At 38.4% G+C, this 16,446-nt stretch overlaps 1 protein-coding gene across 6 annotated transcripts in view; it reads right to left on the bottom strand.

Annotated features, from left to right (window-relative positions):
- The window catches only part of GRM1 (glutamate receptor, metabotropic 1), a 188,251-nt gene that overhangs the window by 34,572 nt on the left and 137,233 nt on the right, over window positions 1-16,446 (bottom strand). For all 6 annotated transcript variants that reach the window (XM_014951092.1, XM_014951093.1, XM_014951095.1 and 3 more), the window contains exons 5-7: window positions 12,065-12,311; window positions 6,172-6,340; window positions 4,197-4,323 (exon numbers count right to left, since the gene is read on the bottom strand). In XM_014951092.1, coding sequence (XP_014806578.1) covers window positions 4,197-4,323; window positions 6,172-6,340; window positions 12,065-12,311 — 543 coding nt within the window. The remainder of the gene's footprint in view (window positions 1-4,196; window positions 4,324-6,171; window positions 6,341-12,064; window positions 12,312-16,446) is intronic.

Genomic DNA, 16,446 nt, shown 5'->3' with positions numbered 1-16,446 from the left:
GAGGCAAAGTCCTGACATGGAAAATTTTTACTTGAACTTTTAATGTCTGCCAATGTCAAATGAACTGAAAGAATGTCTTATAATTCTATACACTTTGTCTCTAAGAGTACGGGCTGACTTAACCACAGGTAATGCTGTCTACTGAACTATAGGTAGTGATGTTACTGGTACCTGTAACATCAAAAAAATAGAAATGATAGTGTGTGCAACTGAAGGTTTAATTTTATAAAGAAAGGAATTCTGTTTCCTCAAAGTCAATTGGTCTGACCACTCAAAGTGGTCTGACTCAGTTCAGAGTTCAAGACTCAGATACGTGAGGAAACCCATTCTTCCAACCAGTATTTTTATGGTGAAATGTGAAGGAAAAGCTTTTGATTAGAAGCAGGAACCTTTGGAGCAGCCCTGAGTGGAAGTTGTCTCCTTCTTTGATTTAATAAAAGACTAAAGATCAGAAGCCCCTGCTCATTGATTAATACACGCAAACTGCTTCTTAAACAAGAAGCCAGTCTGTGATTGCTGGAAGGGTTAAGTTTCAATGTGGGGTTTAAGCTTAGCAATATCATGCCATGCTTATATTATTTTATCTTAAGTAATATTTTCAGAGCCTTAGCCCTGCTTCAGGATGCAACTGCTTCTTAAACAAGAAGCCAGTCTGTGGTTGCTGGAAGGGTTAAGTTTCAATGTGGGCTTTAAGCTTAGCAATATTGCCATGCTTATATTATTTTATCTTAAATAATTTTTTCAGAGCCTTAGCCCTGCTTCAGCATGGTAGTTAAGCCTATCGATTGCTTCAAGCTTATCCTGTGTAAGGTCTTAGAAATCTGTTTCATTAAGTCAGTGTAATTCCTATGCACCAGCGAGCCCCAAGAGCCACATATGCTACAAACATTGCAAAAAGCTGCCTGCTTCTATCAGCAAACAGTTGTTAGCTTTCAGCACCTGTGAAGGTGGGTCGTTTCCCAGCAAGGGAAGTGGGAAACTGGGCTAGGGAAGCTTGTTGAGACTGGGGGAGGATACCTGGGAAATGGTCTATTCACAGGTTTAAAAAAAAAACAAAAAACAAAAAACCGAAAAAGCCCAAAAAACAAACCCAACACAAAAAATCCCCCAAAACCCTCACAAGTAATCCAAACCTCAAAAAATCAGGCTGGGAAATGGTCTATTCACAGGTTTAAAAACAAAAAAAACCAAAAAACCCAAAAAAGCCCAAAAACCAAACCCAACACAAAAAATCCCCCAAATCCCTCACAAGTAACCCAAACCTCAAAAAATCAGGGAATTATTGGCAAAAGCTTCACAGTTGGGAGTTGGACCAGATGATCTCTAGAGGACCCTTCCAACTCTGACAATTCCGTGATTCTGTGATTCCATGAAAGCTGTTTAGAAGCTTTCATCTACTATTTTTCCTGCACTTTAACCATGAATCATTTCCTAGAGCAGAGGGTTAATTGATTTTTAAATATTTTTTTTTAATGATATTCATACTGCAAGGCCAATAAGACAATCCTGGATGTTTTCTGAGGTCATTAACAGATCCCAGGTAACTGGCGTGCCCAAACCTCTATGATTCATTTAATAATAACTCTATAAAACTTCCTGTCCTATCTTGTTTTATTGCTTATTTAAGATGATTTATGTAAACCGGGTTTACTAGCTTGACATTTATTCTTCTTATAGATTCTGATACCATAAAAGATATCTCCTCTTCTTGGCACAAGGCCTTGAGATACTGGTTTTAGTGACAATTTGTCAGGTCAGGTTTTTATCATCTGTGGTGAGAAATCCTTTGTGCCTCCTGACTCCACTTCACTGAACACGTATTTATGGGAAGCAATCTAAAAAAAAGTTGCACATTTAAAAATAAAATTAAAATGTCAGGAAAGGATTGCTGAGCAACAGAGGCTAATTTCAAACGGAGAGAATGAGCACCTTGAAAAGCACATCTTAAGAAATGGGTTAGTATGCGCTTCACGTTTCTTAAAGGAACTAATCATTTTAGAGCCTCCATCTGTGATGGAAAATGCAACTAAAACTGCATACATGTTTGGCATTTAAGATTTAAGGCAAAGGGAAAAACAATCTGTGAGATGTTAACGTCTCTGTCTAGATGCTATGGTGACTGGTGGGGCATGAATACAACACACAAAAGCGAGCTATAAAAACATATTTGATGGGATAAATCCTGTCAAGAAAAGAGAAATCCAAATTAAATGGTACCAGTGGCAACTCCCACAAAATTCAAGAGCCAGAGTTTATCTAGCTCAATGTCCGTTTTCTAAAGGTTAAGATGGCATCAGCTTCTCTTTCACAACTTTGTACTTAGGGCTTAAAAAAAAAGAAGCTTTTTCCTCAATAAGAACAGAATGAAGAAACTGTGCCGGAGCAGACTGCCATTTTGATGTTCTCTAGGAAATCAGTCGATGGCTATGCTGTCATTTGGCTGATGCTACTGTGATTTTAGAACAGCAGTAGTCCAGTCTCCTTGCTGAGAAGAAACACAAATCAGCAGGTCATCTACTGATTTCATTAAAAGTTAATAGATTGCAACATGCCCCTGAGATTTTTTCCAGCACTGATGCTTTCCTCAACTTCTTTCAGCAGTACCTGTCTTTTTGACATGTCCCCTTTTGAGCTATTTTGGGCAGCTAGTAGCACTGAACCATATTCACTCAAGTGCACATTGATCTCTCACTATGTTCTTGTTCTGCTTTATTGATTAAAAAGAAGTCCCAGTTTTCTTCCGTGAATAGTAAATACAAACAATTCTGTGAACCTCCAAGACTAACAGAACACAGTTTTCTGCTTTAAAATTATCAGACACTGGTGTCCTAGGATGTAGGAGTTGAATACGAGCTTTTCCAATGGTCAGGAAATTTATGAAGGTTGCTATGGATTTTCTGGAGTCCAGTAGTACAAGATGTTTTGCCTCAATTGGGGCCCTTATGGAAGCTATTTTTCAATAACTCCTCTTCCTATAACCCACTTATATGAAACTTGAAGGAACTGAATGATCACTGATATTTCTGTATCCTGACAGATCTGTTTGAAGTAGGTTCCGTTGCACACCACAGGGTAGGGTGGGGCTGGTTTAAGAGGTACGGGATATAAACAGATACACATACATCTGAGACATGACTGTAGCTTATTTTCCATAGAAAACCAAGATAGACAATGGGTAAAGTTTTCCAGTTTATTGTGATTAGTATATTTTTAGCTGGAGAAGTGGCCAGCTTTCACTCCAAAATAAATCCCTGAAAGATCACTTGGCTTCAGTGACTAGCTTAAGAGTATCTTTTGGAACTATTTAATCTAGATTTAACATCTAGTTGCCAGCAAGTCACATTAAAAGACAAAACTATGATAAGTTTCAAATGTTAACTGCAGCTAGGTAGTCAGATTGTTTTTCTGACTAGGAATGATGCCCAGTTGAATACTGGCAGCCAAGATTTGCAGATGTGGCATGGGGCAGAGGTGTCAGTGGTCTTTTACAGTGATACAAAGCAAACCCCAAGGTCAGGGAGGTGCTTCTCAGTGTATTAAATCTATTTGCTTGGGATAATGGTTACTGCAAAGCCCAGAGCAGGTGTGGACGTTGACCTTGATAGGTACAAAATAACAGAAAGATGCCACAGCATACAGCTCATCCAAAGCATATACACAGGGGAGAGCAATTCTAGCTGTTTTCCTGTCTTCTGCCAGACTTTCTTAGGATTTTGTTGACATTTCTCTTGCTAGCGGGTGCAGTGAGAATGATCTTTATACCAAATGAAAGTCTGAAATGGCCTGAAATCCCAGATAAAGTATTACTAATTGCACGGTAGAACAATCAAAAAGAGTATCAAGTCAATCTGACAAGGGTGCACTGAGCTCTTGTGATAATCACTGCTAAAGTTGCAGCAAATGCTGCTAAATTCATTAGTAGTCTTAACAGCTTTATCAATGCTTATGCTAGCTCAAGGGGAGGAACAGACAGACTGTGTAATTTCTTCTTGATAGAAATTTTGTCATCTTTATCATCACTGCTGTTGAACTGACCCAAAAGATACAGCATTTTTCACTCACCCTAAACTGCATTGGGATGTGTGTTTAAGTATGTACCTTCAATATCTCTGCATGCTCTCGTGCTACTCTCCACCACACAGCATTCTCCTTGTGTCCTGTAAAATGGGAATGCATTTGGAAGGACGTGTCCCTACCTGTCAGGTCAGCATTCGGCCACCAGCCAAGCTCACAGGCTTTACATGTGAATTCATCCTGAACAAATTCATTCTCCTTGCAAGCAGTGCAAATCCAGCAGCAACTCACTTCTCCTTTCCTGATCACCTGTAATGCAAAATACATCCTCAGCTATGTTCCTCTATAAGACAACAGATGCCCCCCAGCAAACAGATACCACCTGCACTGTTTAAAATATGATGGGATTCCTGTGTAAGGCACATTTCAAACTAGAAAACATGAATCCTGATTCCGTATCTGCCTCTGTGTATTAAAACTTGTGCTTGGGAGTCAAAGGATCATCTCTGGGGACAATTTTATTTTGTTTTGGAGGGAGCCGTTCTGCATTAAAAGTACAAAACCAGTTTCCCTTTGGTATATAGAGGCATGGTGAGTGTTATATTTTCAATCAAACTTGAGAAGAAGCTTAATCTGTGAGATGGTTCAGGTCAGGACGAGTGGCTCAGCCCACGCTTAATATCTATTGCATAGTAAAGAGCAGTAAACAAAGTCAAAGGTTATAACAGAGTGATTCATGCATATGTGTATATATATATACATAAGCACATGCACACACACATCAATTTCAATTTACATGGAAGTTTCTTTGGGTCTCATAACACTGGTGTAAATAGAAATTCAAATAAGAGCAAATTAAAAAATATACTGTTGAAAGGACGTAGTGGGTCCAATAAAACCAAGACCAAGAGCATGCTTCAGAACAGCTCTTTTGGAGACAAAAGTCCCTAAAAGTTGTATTTTTCTCTGCTGTGAAGACTGCTAAATGTAGTGTTCTGTTATTGAAAAGATGGTTTTCTCATCTTGACTCCGAATTTCATTACACTGAGGCTGAAAGGAAGATTAAGGATATCTCCGTCTCATGGGGCTCCAACAGACCGTGATTTTGTGTCAGAAAGGAGGAATCCAGCCTTCTCTCCGGGAGCTTCCTACCAATCTATGTGTGGAGCTAAGTGCAGTAGTGAAATATAAAATGTTTGTTTTTATTGAATGCTGGCTTTGTGGGCTTCTTTGTGGGCTTTTTTTATTAACATTTCCTCCTGCAGTCTGTGGAGAGAGTCCAATAGACTTCAATGGGAGCCGAAGCTGGCATTTTGTATGCATGGTGTTTACATATACACACATACACAAACTGCACAATCTCAAAAACAGGGAAAAGATGTTTTGGAGGGTGGTAAATACCGATAACGTTTCCCCTCCAAGACTGTTTGAGTATGTCACTATGCCTTTGCCAAATCATCAATCACTGATTGCTTAGAGTAGCAGTATAGAATTAAAAAGCTGCAAATGTGCTTATTAAATGAAATTAGAAAGGAAGGTCTGCTCTAAGGTGATTTTCCTGCATGGGCTTCTTGCCATTTTAAACTTACTGCATCCATACCATTTTGATAGTAGTGAAACTTGTCTTTATGTCATCCAGACGTGGCAGGTGGCAAATTATTTGTAGCTTGATGCAAGTGCTACTGTTTGGTAAACACAGAGTGATTTCATTTGTGTTTCCATACCCCCTGTTGTGAACATGAGATACAAAGAGACTTTTTGTAAAACAAATTTTTTTGCAGGTGTTATTGCTGGAACAAAATACTGGATTCCCATGGGCCATGTTATTTTCAGGATCAGCTCCCAAGTGAATCAGAGCCACCGAAAGTTGAAGGCAATGCCTAAGTGAAAATCTCGTTCTTACTTGCATAAGGTGAAATTCAAATCTTGTCACACTAGAAAGTCTGCATCACTATAAAGCCAATTTTAGAAAACATGGGCCTATATATGGGATTGTAAGAGTCAGATGTTAATCTAGGAGTCTTCCTATGCTTCTGGCTTTCCTGAAGAAAAAGAAGTCCTATCCCTTGGCTTGAAAGAAGCTTGCTTGGGTTTAGGGGAAAAGCACCGACAGGTTATTCACATTTCTATGGCAGAAAGTAAGTGTCTGAGGCACACCTTAATCTGGCCCTTCAAGCAAGGCTCGCTGCACACCGATCGCACCATTCCACTCTTATTCATCTGAATCCTTTCGTCGTCTATGTTGAGCACGCCCTCGTGCCAGGTCCCAATGAGGACGTAGTCATAGCGGTTGGGCTCTATGTACTGCAGGTTCATGATGTCATACCTGCAAGGACAAGAAGAGAAAGCGAGTCACTGTCCTGCAACACAAAGCATAAAAAATTTACAAAGATGTGGTATATTTTTCAGCCATTTTTCAAGATGTCTTTAACATTCACTTGGTGCCTACATACAAGTTGGTTGCTCTAGAGTGGTCAGTAGAAAGGCTCAAACTAACTGAAGTGGTATGCCATAAGTTAACTGTAAGCACTAGTTCAACTATTTATATTACCCAGCCCAGAGAGACTGTCAGGTAAAGATAGCAGCTCAGGCACAAAATTTACTGCCTTGCCCTAGCCAAGTAGGAAAGGACCTCCCGAGGCTAATGCAAAGGAAACATACAACACTGCTACAATAAACACTCAGCTTCCCTGCCACCATCATTGCCTTTTGTATGTTGGAACTGATGTGTACACATCCTTACTACTAATTATTCTGTTCCTTCTTTAACCAACAGAATGTGGCTTATGCAAAGCAGTGATTAACTGTGGTGAGTTCTTAATAAGAAATAAGCAGAAATGGGAGAATGAATATTAGAGAGTGCACAGAGAGGAAGAGCCACAACAGAAGCTGGACCTACAGCCTGGGCCCTGAAGATGAGAACAGGGAAGGCTTTGTTTAAAAAGGATGAGACAAAGAGGGCTGAGAACTAGAAATCAGCACTGGAACAGAAAATCACAAAAGCATATTCTGTTTTCCAAGCCTGGGACTTAGTGGCTTGTTTTCCTCTACTGGATTGTCTCAGTCTCCAGGGAAAAAAAATCTTTTGTTTATAATGGGTGTTGCTAATCTGTATGTGCTTTATGAATCACAGGTAAGCAAAGTATGAGCCATAAATAAAACTGAGATGCTTGGTTGTGGGGAAAGAGATAGACATACTGATTTATTTTTTTTTTCCCTTCTGAGGTTCAAACACAAAAAATTTCATCTCTCTCTGCACTCCACAGGGGAAAGAGGTACTAGAATTACTCTCTAGATGTCTGTTTTTCTTAATTGAATTTTTAGGATCCCTCTAGCTAAAAATGATTCAAAGAAACACATATTTACAGCCGTATTTAGACCTTGGTCTTGCAAATACGCGTGCTCAAATAATGTCAATGGCACTGCAGAGCTCCACTGAATTACATGGGGAAAGGGACTCTTGCCACTGAGTTCAATGGTTCTCCAAGCAGGAGGTGGCTCCGTTGGCTGGCAATCAACTACTTATTGGGGAGTTGCTTAGAAAAGGAGTGAATTTCAAATTCACTAGGAAACAATTCCTTCTCATATCCTAGCTCTTGCAAAGGAAGAACAGAAAAAAAAAAGAAACACTGTTTTCGGGATTGAGAAGAATCAGGATAACAAGAACCAGTGAGAGCCAGGCACTTTATAATGTAGACTTGACAGGAATAAAATTGAGCAGAAATGTAAATGTCTCTTCCTAGCATGAAGAACCTACTTGGATTTTAGTGTGACCTTGTATTAGACTGGTACAAAATCAGTTACTCTGGGCTGGAAAATTAATTCAGGAAGGGGAATAAAAGATTACTAGAATCTCACATTCCGTTAATGGGATTTTTGAACCTGCACAGATTGTTTTCATTCTTGCAAAAATATATTACAAGGCACAGAGTGGCATTAATGCAATATCAATCAAGAATTGGCAGTTTCAGGGATATGATTTTAGGTTGAAAGCCATTCTTATGTTTTCTTATAATACTGGTCCCTTTTCTATCAGTTATCTGTCAAAGACTAAAGTACACAGACTAAAAGCTCTTACACAGTCGTGCATATGACAAGTTGTAGTACAATGTTTGCAGCTTTGATATGCAGCTTGAATTTTAAGTGGAGAAATGTGGTCTAACAAACACACTTGGTATATGGAGACACGCAGAAGTTCTTTATCCTTTTTTTCTTTTCTTAAAGAAAAATTTCTGCTTGTGAGTAAGGATGAGTTCAGTGCTGGAATACCACCCTCCATCCCCTCACTCACACATGTGAAGCTTTAATAGTTTTGGGCTGTGTTGAAGCTAAAAATAATTATTCCAAAAGACAAGAGTTGTGAAGTTTTAAGAGACTGAGGATCATGGAGGAAGCTGGATTTCATACACATGTGGCAACATTTATAGAAGCCATGAAAACATTCTGCATGTAAGAAAGTGAATCATTCTTTTCATATAAGGGCAAGCTCTTTCAAATTGGGAAATGATGTGACCAAATAGGTCAATTTACTTATGAGGTGAGTCAGACCGTGAGCCAGCTGGTCACAGGCACACTTTTACTCTGGTTAGTCAGAGGTGGCTGAAGTTACCTTTCTCCATAATACCAGACTGGCAGTGAGGTTTGCTGCCCTGCAAGGCAGAATGGAAAACAGCAACGGTGAGCAATGCTGGGGTATAACTGGCCAAAACAACCACCCATGGAGCCAAACTCCAAAACAACCACGTATGTTTTGAGGTACCTTCCTTTATATACTTTTTAAGTTTGAAGTATTTGCATTATGCATTTGATAATTTACTTAAGGCATGGAGTTGTTAAGAGCTGCCATATCTGAAGCCAAAACAGCTACTGGAAATTTGGAACTAGATAGAGTTACATGGGTCTACATCTGAGACTAGTCAGGGTACAAAGAACAACAATGTTTCAGTTAGCTTGTGAACCTCAGCATTTCTCCACACATCAGAGGTCCAGTTTAGGGGCTTGAAGTTCTCCTGACAGTTGTCACATAGCGTTTTATGGCCAGAGGCATATGCAAATTGTTTGTCTGATTTTTTGTTATCCCTGCCAAAAGATAAAAGTAGGCAGTTACTCCAGAATAGACAAGAGCTCAAAATGGATCTGTCTCCTGCCCCTTGTATAGGCCCAGAGAAGGATGTGATGTTGACTACTGCATCCCTCACAACTTCTCCAGCCATTTCTGGGAATTTGAGTGATATGATTACTATCGAGAAAGGAAATGAGAGGTACTCAATGAAAGTAAAAAAAGTTCAGCAATTTTACCAGTATGTTCTTAGTGACAGTATAACGAGCATATAAAGCTGTTGATTTTCCAGAGCTACATCCACATCATTTTTCCCGGAGGCAGTGCAGTCACTTAAGTGACTGCATTTGTGCCCTTCTGGTGAAGCTCTGCTTCACATTTCTGCATAAAAGCTCTTCAAAGAAAAGATTCTGCACAGAAGAAATAAACCTTTGAAAATGTGCTTCATTTTCTAATCTCATTTTGATAAAAACTTGAAACCATTAATTGAGCCTGAGATAGAAAAAGAGTTATATCTAAATAAACGGTTAAGTTTTGGTGAAGCTGTAAAGGATTCAAAACAGGAAATTATGTGTCAGGCAAATATAACTACAGCCATCTCTACCTGCTCTACCTATGATGATTGTAAGTAGGAGCTTGTGAGAGTCAATTGCTTGAAGAACCTCACAGATTTTGAAAATAAAGTATGAGGAAGCTTGCTGCCTTCTAACAAGGAATATTGATTTATTCCATCTTGAGAAGCTGGTTTGTTCACATGATATGGTAACATAATATCAAAAAACGTTTTACATATTTGTGTAACTTTCTTGCACCGGCATAGAAAAGCTAAAAAACTAGGAAATTTCAGATCTGGTTCTCTTTGGTGTATTTAGGTGTATGTGATGTTTATCTTTTCATTTTGCTAAGGTACAAAAGCTGTTTTGGGTATTGATACAGTGGTACGGTACATTCACTCATCCACAGAGAGCTTTTCCATGTGGAGCTGTGGAAACACTAGGGCTAATCTGGAGCTAAATACAATTCTGCACGGGCATAAACTACTGCTGGCATACAAAGATCTGGCAGACTGTATAGATCACATTTCATATACACATCACCATTCTCTGACATGATATTGCCCATGTCATCAATGCCATAGATACAAGGATTACAGCATGAATAACAAAAAAGGTTAATTGAACTTTCTTGCCCAAACTTGCTAACTCTAGCTGTGAAAGTATAAATGAGGAGCAACAAAAAAAATTCTACCTAAAATAACCCAAAATTCTAAATAGGCCAGGGAATCAAGAGAAATGAATCTTGCTATAGACTGAAATGATGGATGGAATTAATTCTATCATCCTGACCTACTCAGAAAAATATCCTGATATAAACCCTCCTATATTTTGAATTCAGGAGCTGTTCATTCCGATTCTATGCTTGGTACTGATGAGAGTCAGGAAAATACTCTTAGGTAACAAGACAATAAATAAGATTTGGGCTAAAATTGGAAAATTACACCTAAACGTCAAACCAAAGAACTGACAGGCAGACAAGGTAGCATACGCAAAGTTGGAGTAACACTTTTACAGAGATAAATAGCATGTGATAAACCTAAAGCTATACTAAGCAGTAATTTCTCTGTATTAACTAAATCATATGTACAAAGACTTGATTTATGCATTTGTGTCAATAAGTATGTGTTTGACTGTAAGGGAATTGCTTGCCTCAACTTTTGAAGTCTGACCTAGCTCATTTGTATCTCTGACTAAAAAAATCTAAAAAAGTGTACAGAGCTAAACAGGAAGACCAAACTGACCAGCTTTTTCTTACAATTTAAATGTAACAAGCTGTTTAAATGTATATACTGTTTAAATATAACAAGCAATGCAAATAGCAAATGGTAAAAAAGTTGGTCAGCTTTCCTGATAAAGGCTAGTAATAGAAATCAGAGTTGCTTTAAGGCCACTGTGTCTTCAAATACTCTTTGAAAGCATATCCCAGACTTCAAACTCTTGTTTATTCCAGAGCACTCTCTTTGTGCAGTGTTGGCACTCAGATGCATTTATGCAATAAGCCCAAAGATGGAGTGAGAGAGTCTTTTATAACACTTTAATGACTCAGTGGGAAAACTAACTTCAATGAACTAACCCCTGAGTAGCTTTCAGTTAATAATGGATTGTGTGCTTCAGCAGCTGAATTAAACTTATTTATGGAAAAAATAAACCCATCTGGGAGGTGTCTCACTTAAAATGGTTGGACAGAGACCACAGAACTAAATGAAGAGGAAAAGATTTTTGTCAGGTCCTCAAAGCTGCTGTCTCACCCGTTGCTCAGGTACATACTGTGTCTGCTAGGGAGGGGTAGATAGGAGCAGCTCTCTACCAGATCCTGAATGAGCATAACACAGTACCTTTTGGCAAAGAACTCCTATTTATCCTGCTCTCCTTGGACCTATATTTAAACTCTGGGATAGCCAAGCTTACTGGGAGTGAAACAAGTCAAGAAGAGCACACAGCACTTCACCAAGCAGAACTAAATAGTCTCTGGCAAAGATACAGTGCTATGTCCTGGGGGCACTTAAAGCAGCAGAGATCCAGCTGCAAAAGGATGTGCTCTACAGCATTACCTTCAAAACCTTAGCAAGCAAATGCTTCATTAATTTCCAAGCACTTGTATTAAGCTTTATACCTATTAAAACCTTGGTGATGAGCCCCAGTGGTAGCTCAGACACCGAAAGACTGGGAGGTACAAGGTTGTCCTCCCCTGAAATACTAGAAATGTTGCAGGCTGTTCCTGTCTCAATTTGAGCTGTAGCTGTCAATATATCACTTGTTATCAGTGTTATTTCTGGCTACTGGCAAGACTAAACCAGATAACTTCATTTATGTCCCACAGTATGCATGCTGTGTGCCTCAGCAGAGCAGCCAAAGAAATCTCCATCACCGAACCCAGCAACATTTCCCCTTCCCAACATCTAGTTTAATTAGCTGAGATGAAACAACTCTTTACCTTCCAGGGGCATCTCCCTTTTCATCAAACCAAACTTCTTCTCCAGAAATACCGATGAATGAGGATTTGAGGAGGAATTCCAAGAGCTTGCTGCCATCAATTGGCTTCATAGCATCACAGAGCCCAACATGTCCAGGGCAAAGGGAATGATGCATATTTTGGAGCCCATAAGCCATAGCATATATAGCATTGATGACAAATCCCATTTTACTGTCCTGCACATAGTTTTCTTCTAGGCTTTCATTTCCTAAAATAGTAAGAAAAAATGTTGTTATAAACAAAGATGAAATTACATGAACACATGAAAAAGCGGTGAGAGATAAAAAGGAGTTTTCCTGTTTCTGCTGTAAATCTTCAGAAGCATAAATAAGCTGCCAGCCAGGGATTTTAATTAAATAAATAAATAAAAAAAAGGAACACTTTTTTTTTGCCAGAAATCTTTAATTCATTGAAAGTGAAATGCCTCATGAGAAAGCACCAGTTTAATCAAATTGTCAGCTTTAATTTGTTCTTTTTGGAATTTTTGCATGTCATTCCCCAATGTTATTTATGCTAAGAAGGGTTAAACAGCCCAGCATCAGAGCAATGCATTTCAGCTAGAATAATTTTTTAAAGCAATTTGCTTATAAATTTGACTTTTTGTCACACTTGAAGATTATTTTTTTTGAAATCTCATGTTTTTGAGGGTCAAGATAGCGAAGTCCCTTTCAGTGTTAATAAGCAAACAACCTAAATCAGCATCACTTCTCAAGTTCTCAGAACTAGTCGTTTTAGCTAAAAGTAGTAGTAGGTATGCCAAGTTGGGATTGCTACAGAAAGTCAAATGAATTTCCTAGCAATAAAGGACTTTTTATGCAACTGCAGCTTAGAAAACCCTTTATGAGCAGACATTGAAGTCTCTGTCTATTCAGCAGAAACAATGTGACACTGAAGGGTTTCCCCACATGTAGGTTTTAGTTCTGATCTGCTGATGTCCAGGCACTGCCAGAGGGTACCAGAAGTGGTTGCATTTAACATCAGACCCAGCTGGTCCTGAGCCATTCTCCTGCTTCCCATCATGAGCTGTTGAACGCTGTCAGCACTGACCCCGAGGCACGAAGGACCTGTGCTGCAGGAATCCTGAGAGAGCTGGAAGTAAGAAACCTCCCTGTTTTGTTTCCTTCCCCCAGAGTCATTTTATCACAGTATGCTCCAAACTGCAAGATGCTTTTATCTGTAAACCTCCCACATTACTCGGTGTTTAACAGGCATTTGTATTCCAGTCTCTGCTACTTTGTCTAAGTAACACCTTGTCTATGCTAGGGAAGTAGGATGTGTGAGAGACTAGGTGTTAACTGACACTTCTCAAATCCAGGTTGAAGATAGTTGTCATTTTATTATGAAGAAAACAGAAAAATCTACAAGTTCAGTGAAACTTCCAGGTTAAAAAATAGTTCCTTCCCCTAATGTAGGTATGATATGGCTTTCAACTCAAATCATGAAGACCATCCTTACATTTATCCTTGGAAAAGACCCTGATTTGGTGGGTCTTCTCAGCTTGCTTGCCCTGCAACTCAGAAATGTCAACTGTGATTCATTAGAGCAGCAGAGATCCCGAAGGCAAATATTTCTAGGTTTCTTTCTCTAGGTCTTCCTTGCACAGGACATTCATTGCAACTGGGCAAGAAAGTCTTGCTTCAGTAACTGTTTTCCAGATGAGCTGAACATTGCAAAGAGTTGTGATGGTGAATTAAAAAAAGCTTGGTGAAAATAGCATAATCTGACTGAATGAGTTCATGTTCTTCTCTCACTGCCAACACCACCAAGCAAGGAGCAGCTGGAGAAATATTTCCCAGAGGCAACATATCTGCCACTTTCTTTGCAGGATAAGTTTCATAGCTCCCATTCAAATCGCATGAAACAAATGTCATTCTGATCCATGTTCAGGAGCACAGAAAAGAATAGAGATCCTGTATATAAGCTGACAGAAGCGAAGAATACGCCATTACGTGTTCCCTGTCTTAGGTCCTGTATATAGTATGTACATCTAGACATCTATTGCCTGAATACGTTAATGTGCAGTCTGTATATGCTATCTCTAGGTGTGTTTTATCTGCTGATCAGTCCCTTAGGATTAACACAGTGTAAATTTATCACTGATTCTGATTTCTTGTAGATAGAAAATGAATGTATGCTCCATCCCTATGTGAAAGAGAGGCGGAAAGCCCCTGAGCTCGGCACAGCAGTCCTCTCTTTCTTGTGATGCTTCTAGGCAGCAAGTTGCAGAAGAGATTACAAACTGACTGATAGGGCACAGCACTCACTATCAGCTGTTTTTCTACCTGACAGTTTATCTCAGATGCCTCCTTAATTTGCAGAAGAGATTACAAACTGACTGATAGGGCACAGCACTCACTATCAGCTGTTTTTCTACCTGACAGTTTATCTCAGATGCCTCCTTAATCCCTCAATTAGTTATTAAAAAAAAAAAAAGGAACATAAACATCAGTGACACCTACAGAAGATAATTATATCATCCATATGTGTTTCCCGAGGCAAGCATTCATGTGGTTGCCAGAGGCAAAAAACTAAATGTAACAGAACTTGCCAATTTTTTTAAAAAGGGTCATTTCCCTCATGTATTAACCCAACAAAACATGCATTTGGTTTCTAATGTTTCAATATAATACGCATACCTCCAAAGAGAATAAACATTTGATGGTTGGACAATTTGCTTTTGACTCATTAGGAGTGAATGCCTAGCTTATGTTGAGGCTCCAAGCGTGTAGTCCCATGCTGCAGAGGTGACTGCCTTAATGTCCACTATAGAAATGATTACACTGTAGTGGAAAGCAGCATCTGAAGCATCATATTGTAGTGAATTGCCTACAGATCAGTAATATAAACATCCCTATGTTTAAATGAGATATTTTCCAGTCAATCCAGCACGAGAAGTCGTGTTGTACCTAAACTCAACTTCCTGCAGTCAAAATCCATTTTATTTCATTTCATTTCACCATTATAAGTTATTGATATACTTACTCATTCGAGCTTGTAAAAATTCACTTACTACAATCGTTAAGAAATGTGTGTGGGTTTTTTTAAAACAAATGAAATAATTTAATTATGTTCAGCCAGAGATAAAACAGAGGCATTCAATGTTCAATTAAGTTTTCATAGGACAGATTTTCAATAAATGCAAGAACTATATTATACGGGGCTTCTCTGTAAAGTTGGATTTTTCCTCAGTACATTTTGAAACATAAAAAAGGGCAAAGCAGAACTCTGGATTGTGAAACTTTTATTTTTCCTTCCTCTTTCATCCTTTGGACAAATACCACTGATCTACAAAGACCAATTTGCACAGTAGGGTTAATTTACTTTAAAAATAAGAAAGTATTTTGTTAGTTTTCTTTTTTATTTTTTTTTATTTTAGGGACCTTGACATTACTAAGCAAAGAATATTTGTAAGCCATGTGATTAACTGAAGCCACTCAAATTAGGCCATTACTTTTTTGAATGACCTTGAAAAATTCAGGTGTCCTAAATTTCGTACTTACTTGTTTTTGTATTGGATACAATGCAAATCTTCATTTAATAATTTCATTTTAACAGCTGCTCAATAGTTTAGCTCATTTTTATGTGAGTCTTTCCTTTTACCATAATGTGCCTCAAATCTAACTAAACCGTAGTTTAGTCTAGTGGCTTTGCTGGAAGTCAATGTAATGTTAACACTAATACGTACAAAGCCCACTTGACAAACTGAAATTAAGAAAAACTATACTATGATTTTATGATATTCAATAAGAAATTAAGCACAAAGGATTACTCGTTTGTAGTCCTCAGAAAGCAAGGGCAGGAAGGAATTTGGGATGGAAAGTAATGTAAAAACATTTTGGTTGGGGAATCTGATCAACACCTAGCCAGTTGGTAAATTTTGAACAAACAGATACATTTGATAAAGAACACATTCTGTTCACAGATGACTCTTGATTAGAACAAAAAGCCAAAATCTGTTGAGTAAAATTGTTATAAAATATAATGTTTCATCTAGAATAAACAGATATTTTTATGGTTTGTTCCTGTCATCTGCTGAATAGTCAAGGTCACATAAAACAAGATTTTGTTGTCTTGGTCCAGTTAGCAACCATTATGAGAGCTATCTTAGGAATTGTCTTAGGAATTGTATCTACTGCCTTCTTTATTTGTAGCAGTCCCTCCCAGGATTGATGTGCTTTGTGGTCAGGCCATATGAGATTTTAGCTTTGTTACGAGTTACAACATGGTGATGGTTCCATTCAATATGGGTGTTCATTTAACCAAAAAAAAAAAAAAAAAAAATCTGGAAGCACAATTGGACTAAATTTCCCAGGGAAGATGAAATAAAAGACATTTCCCATACT

This window comes from Calidris pugnax, unplaced genomic scaffold, assembly GCF_001431845.1.
Source record: "Calidris pugnax isolate Ruff unplaced genomic scaffold, ASM143184v1 scaffold24, whole genome shotgun sequence".
Lineage (NCBI taxonomy): Eukaryota > Metazoa > Chordata > Aves > Charadriiformes > Scolopacidae > Calidris > Calidris pugnax.
This window is presented reverse-complemented; position numbering and strand designations above follow the sequence as displayed.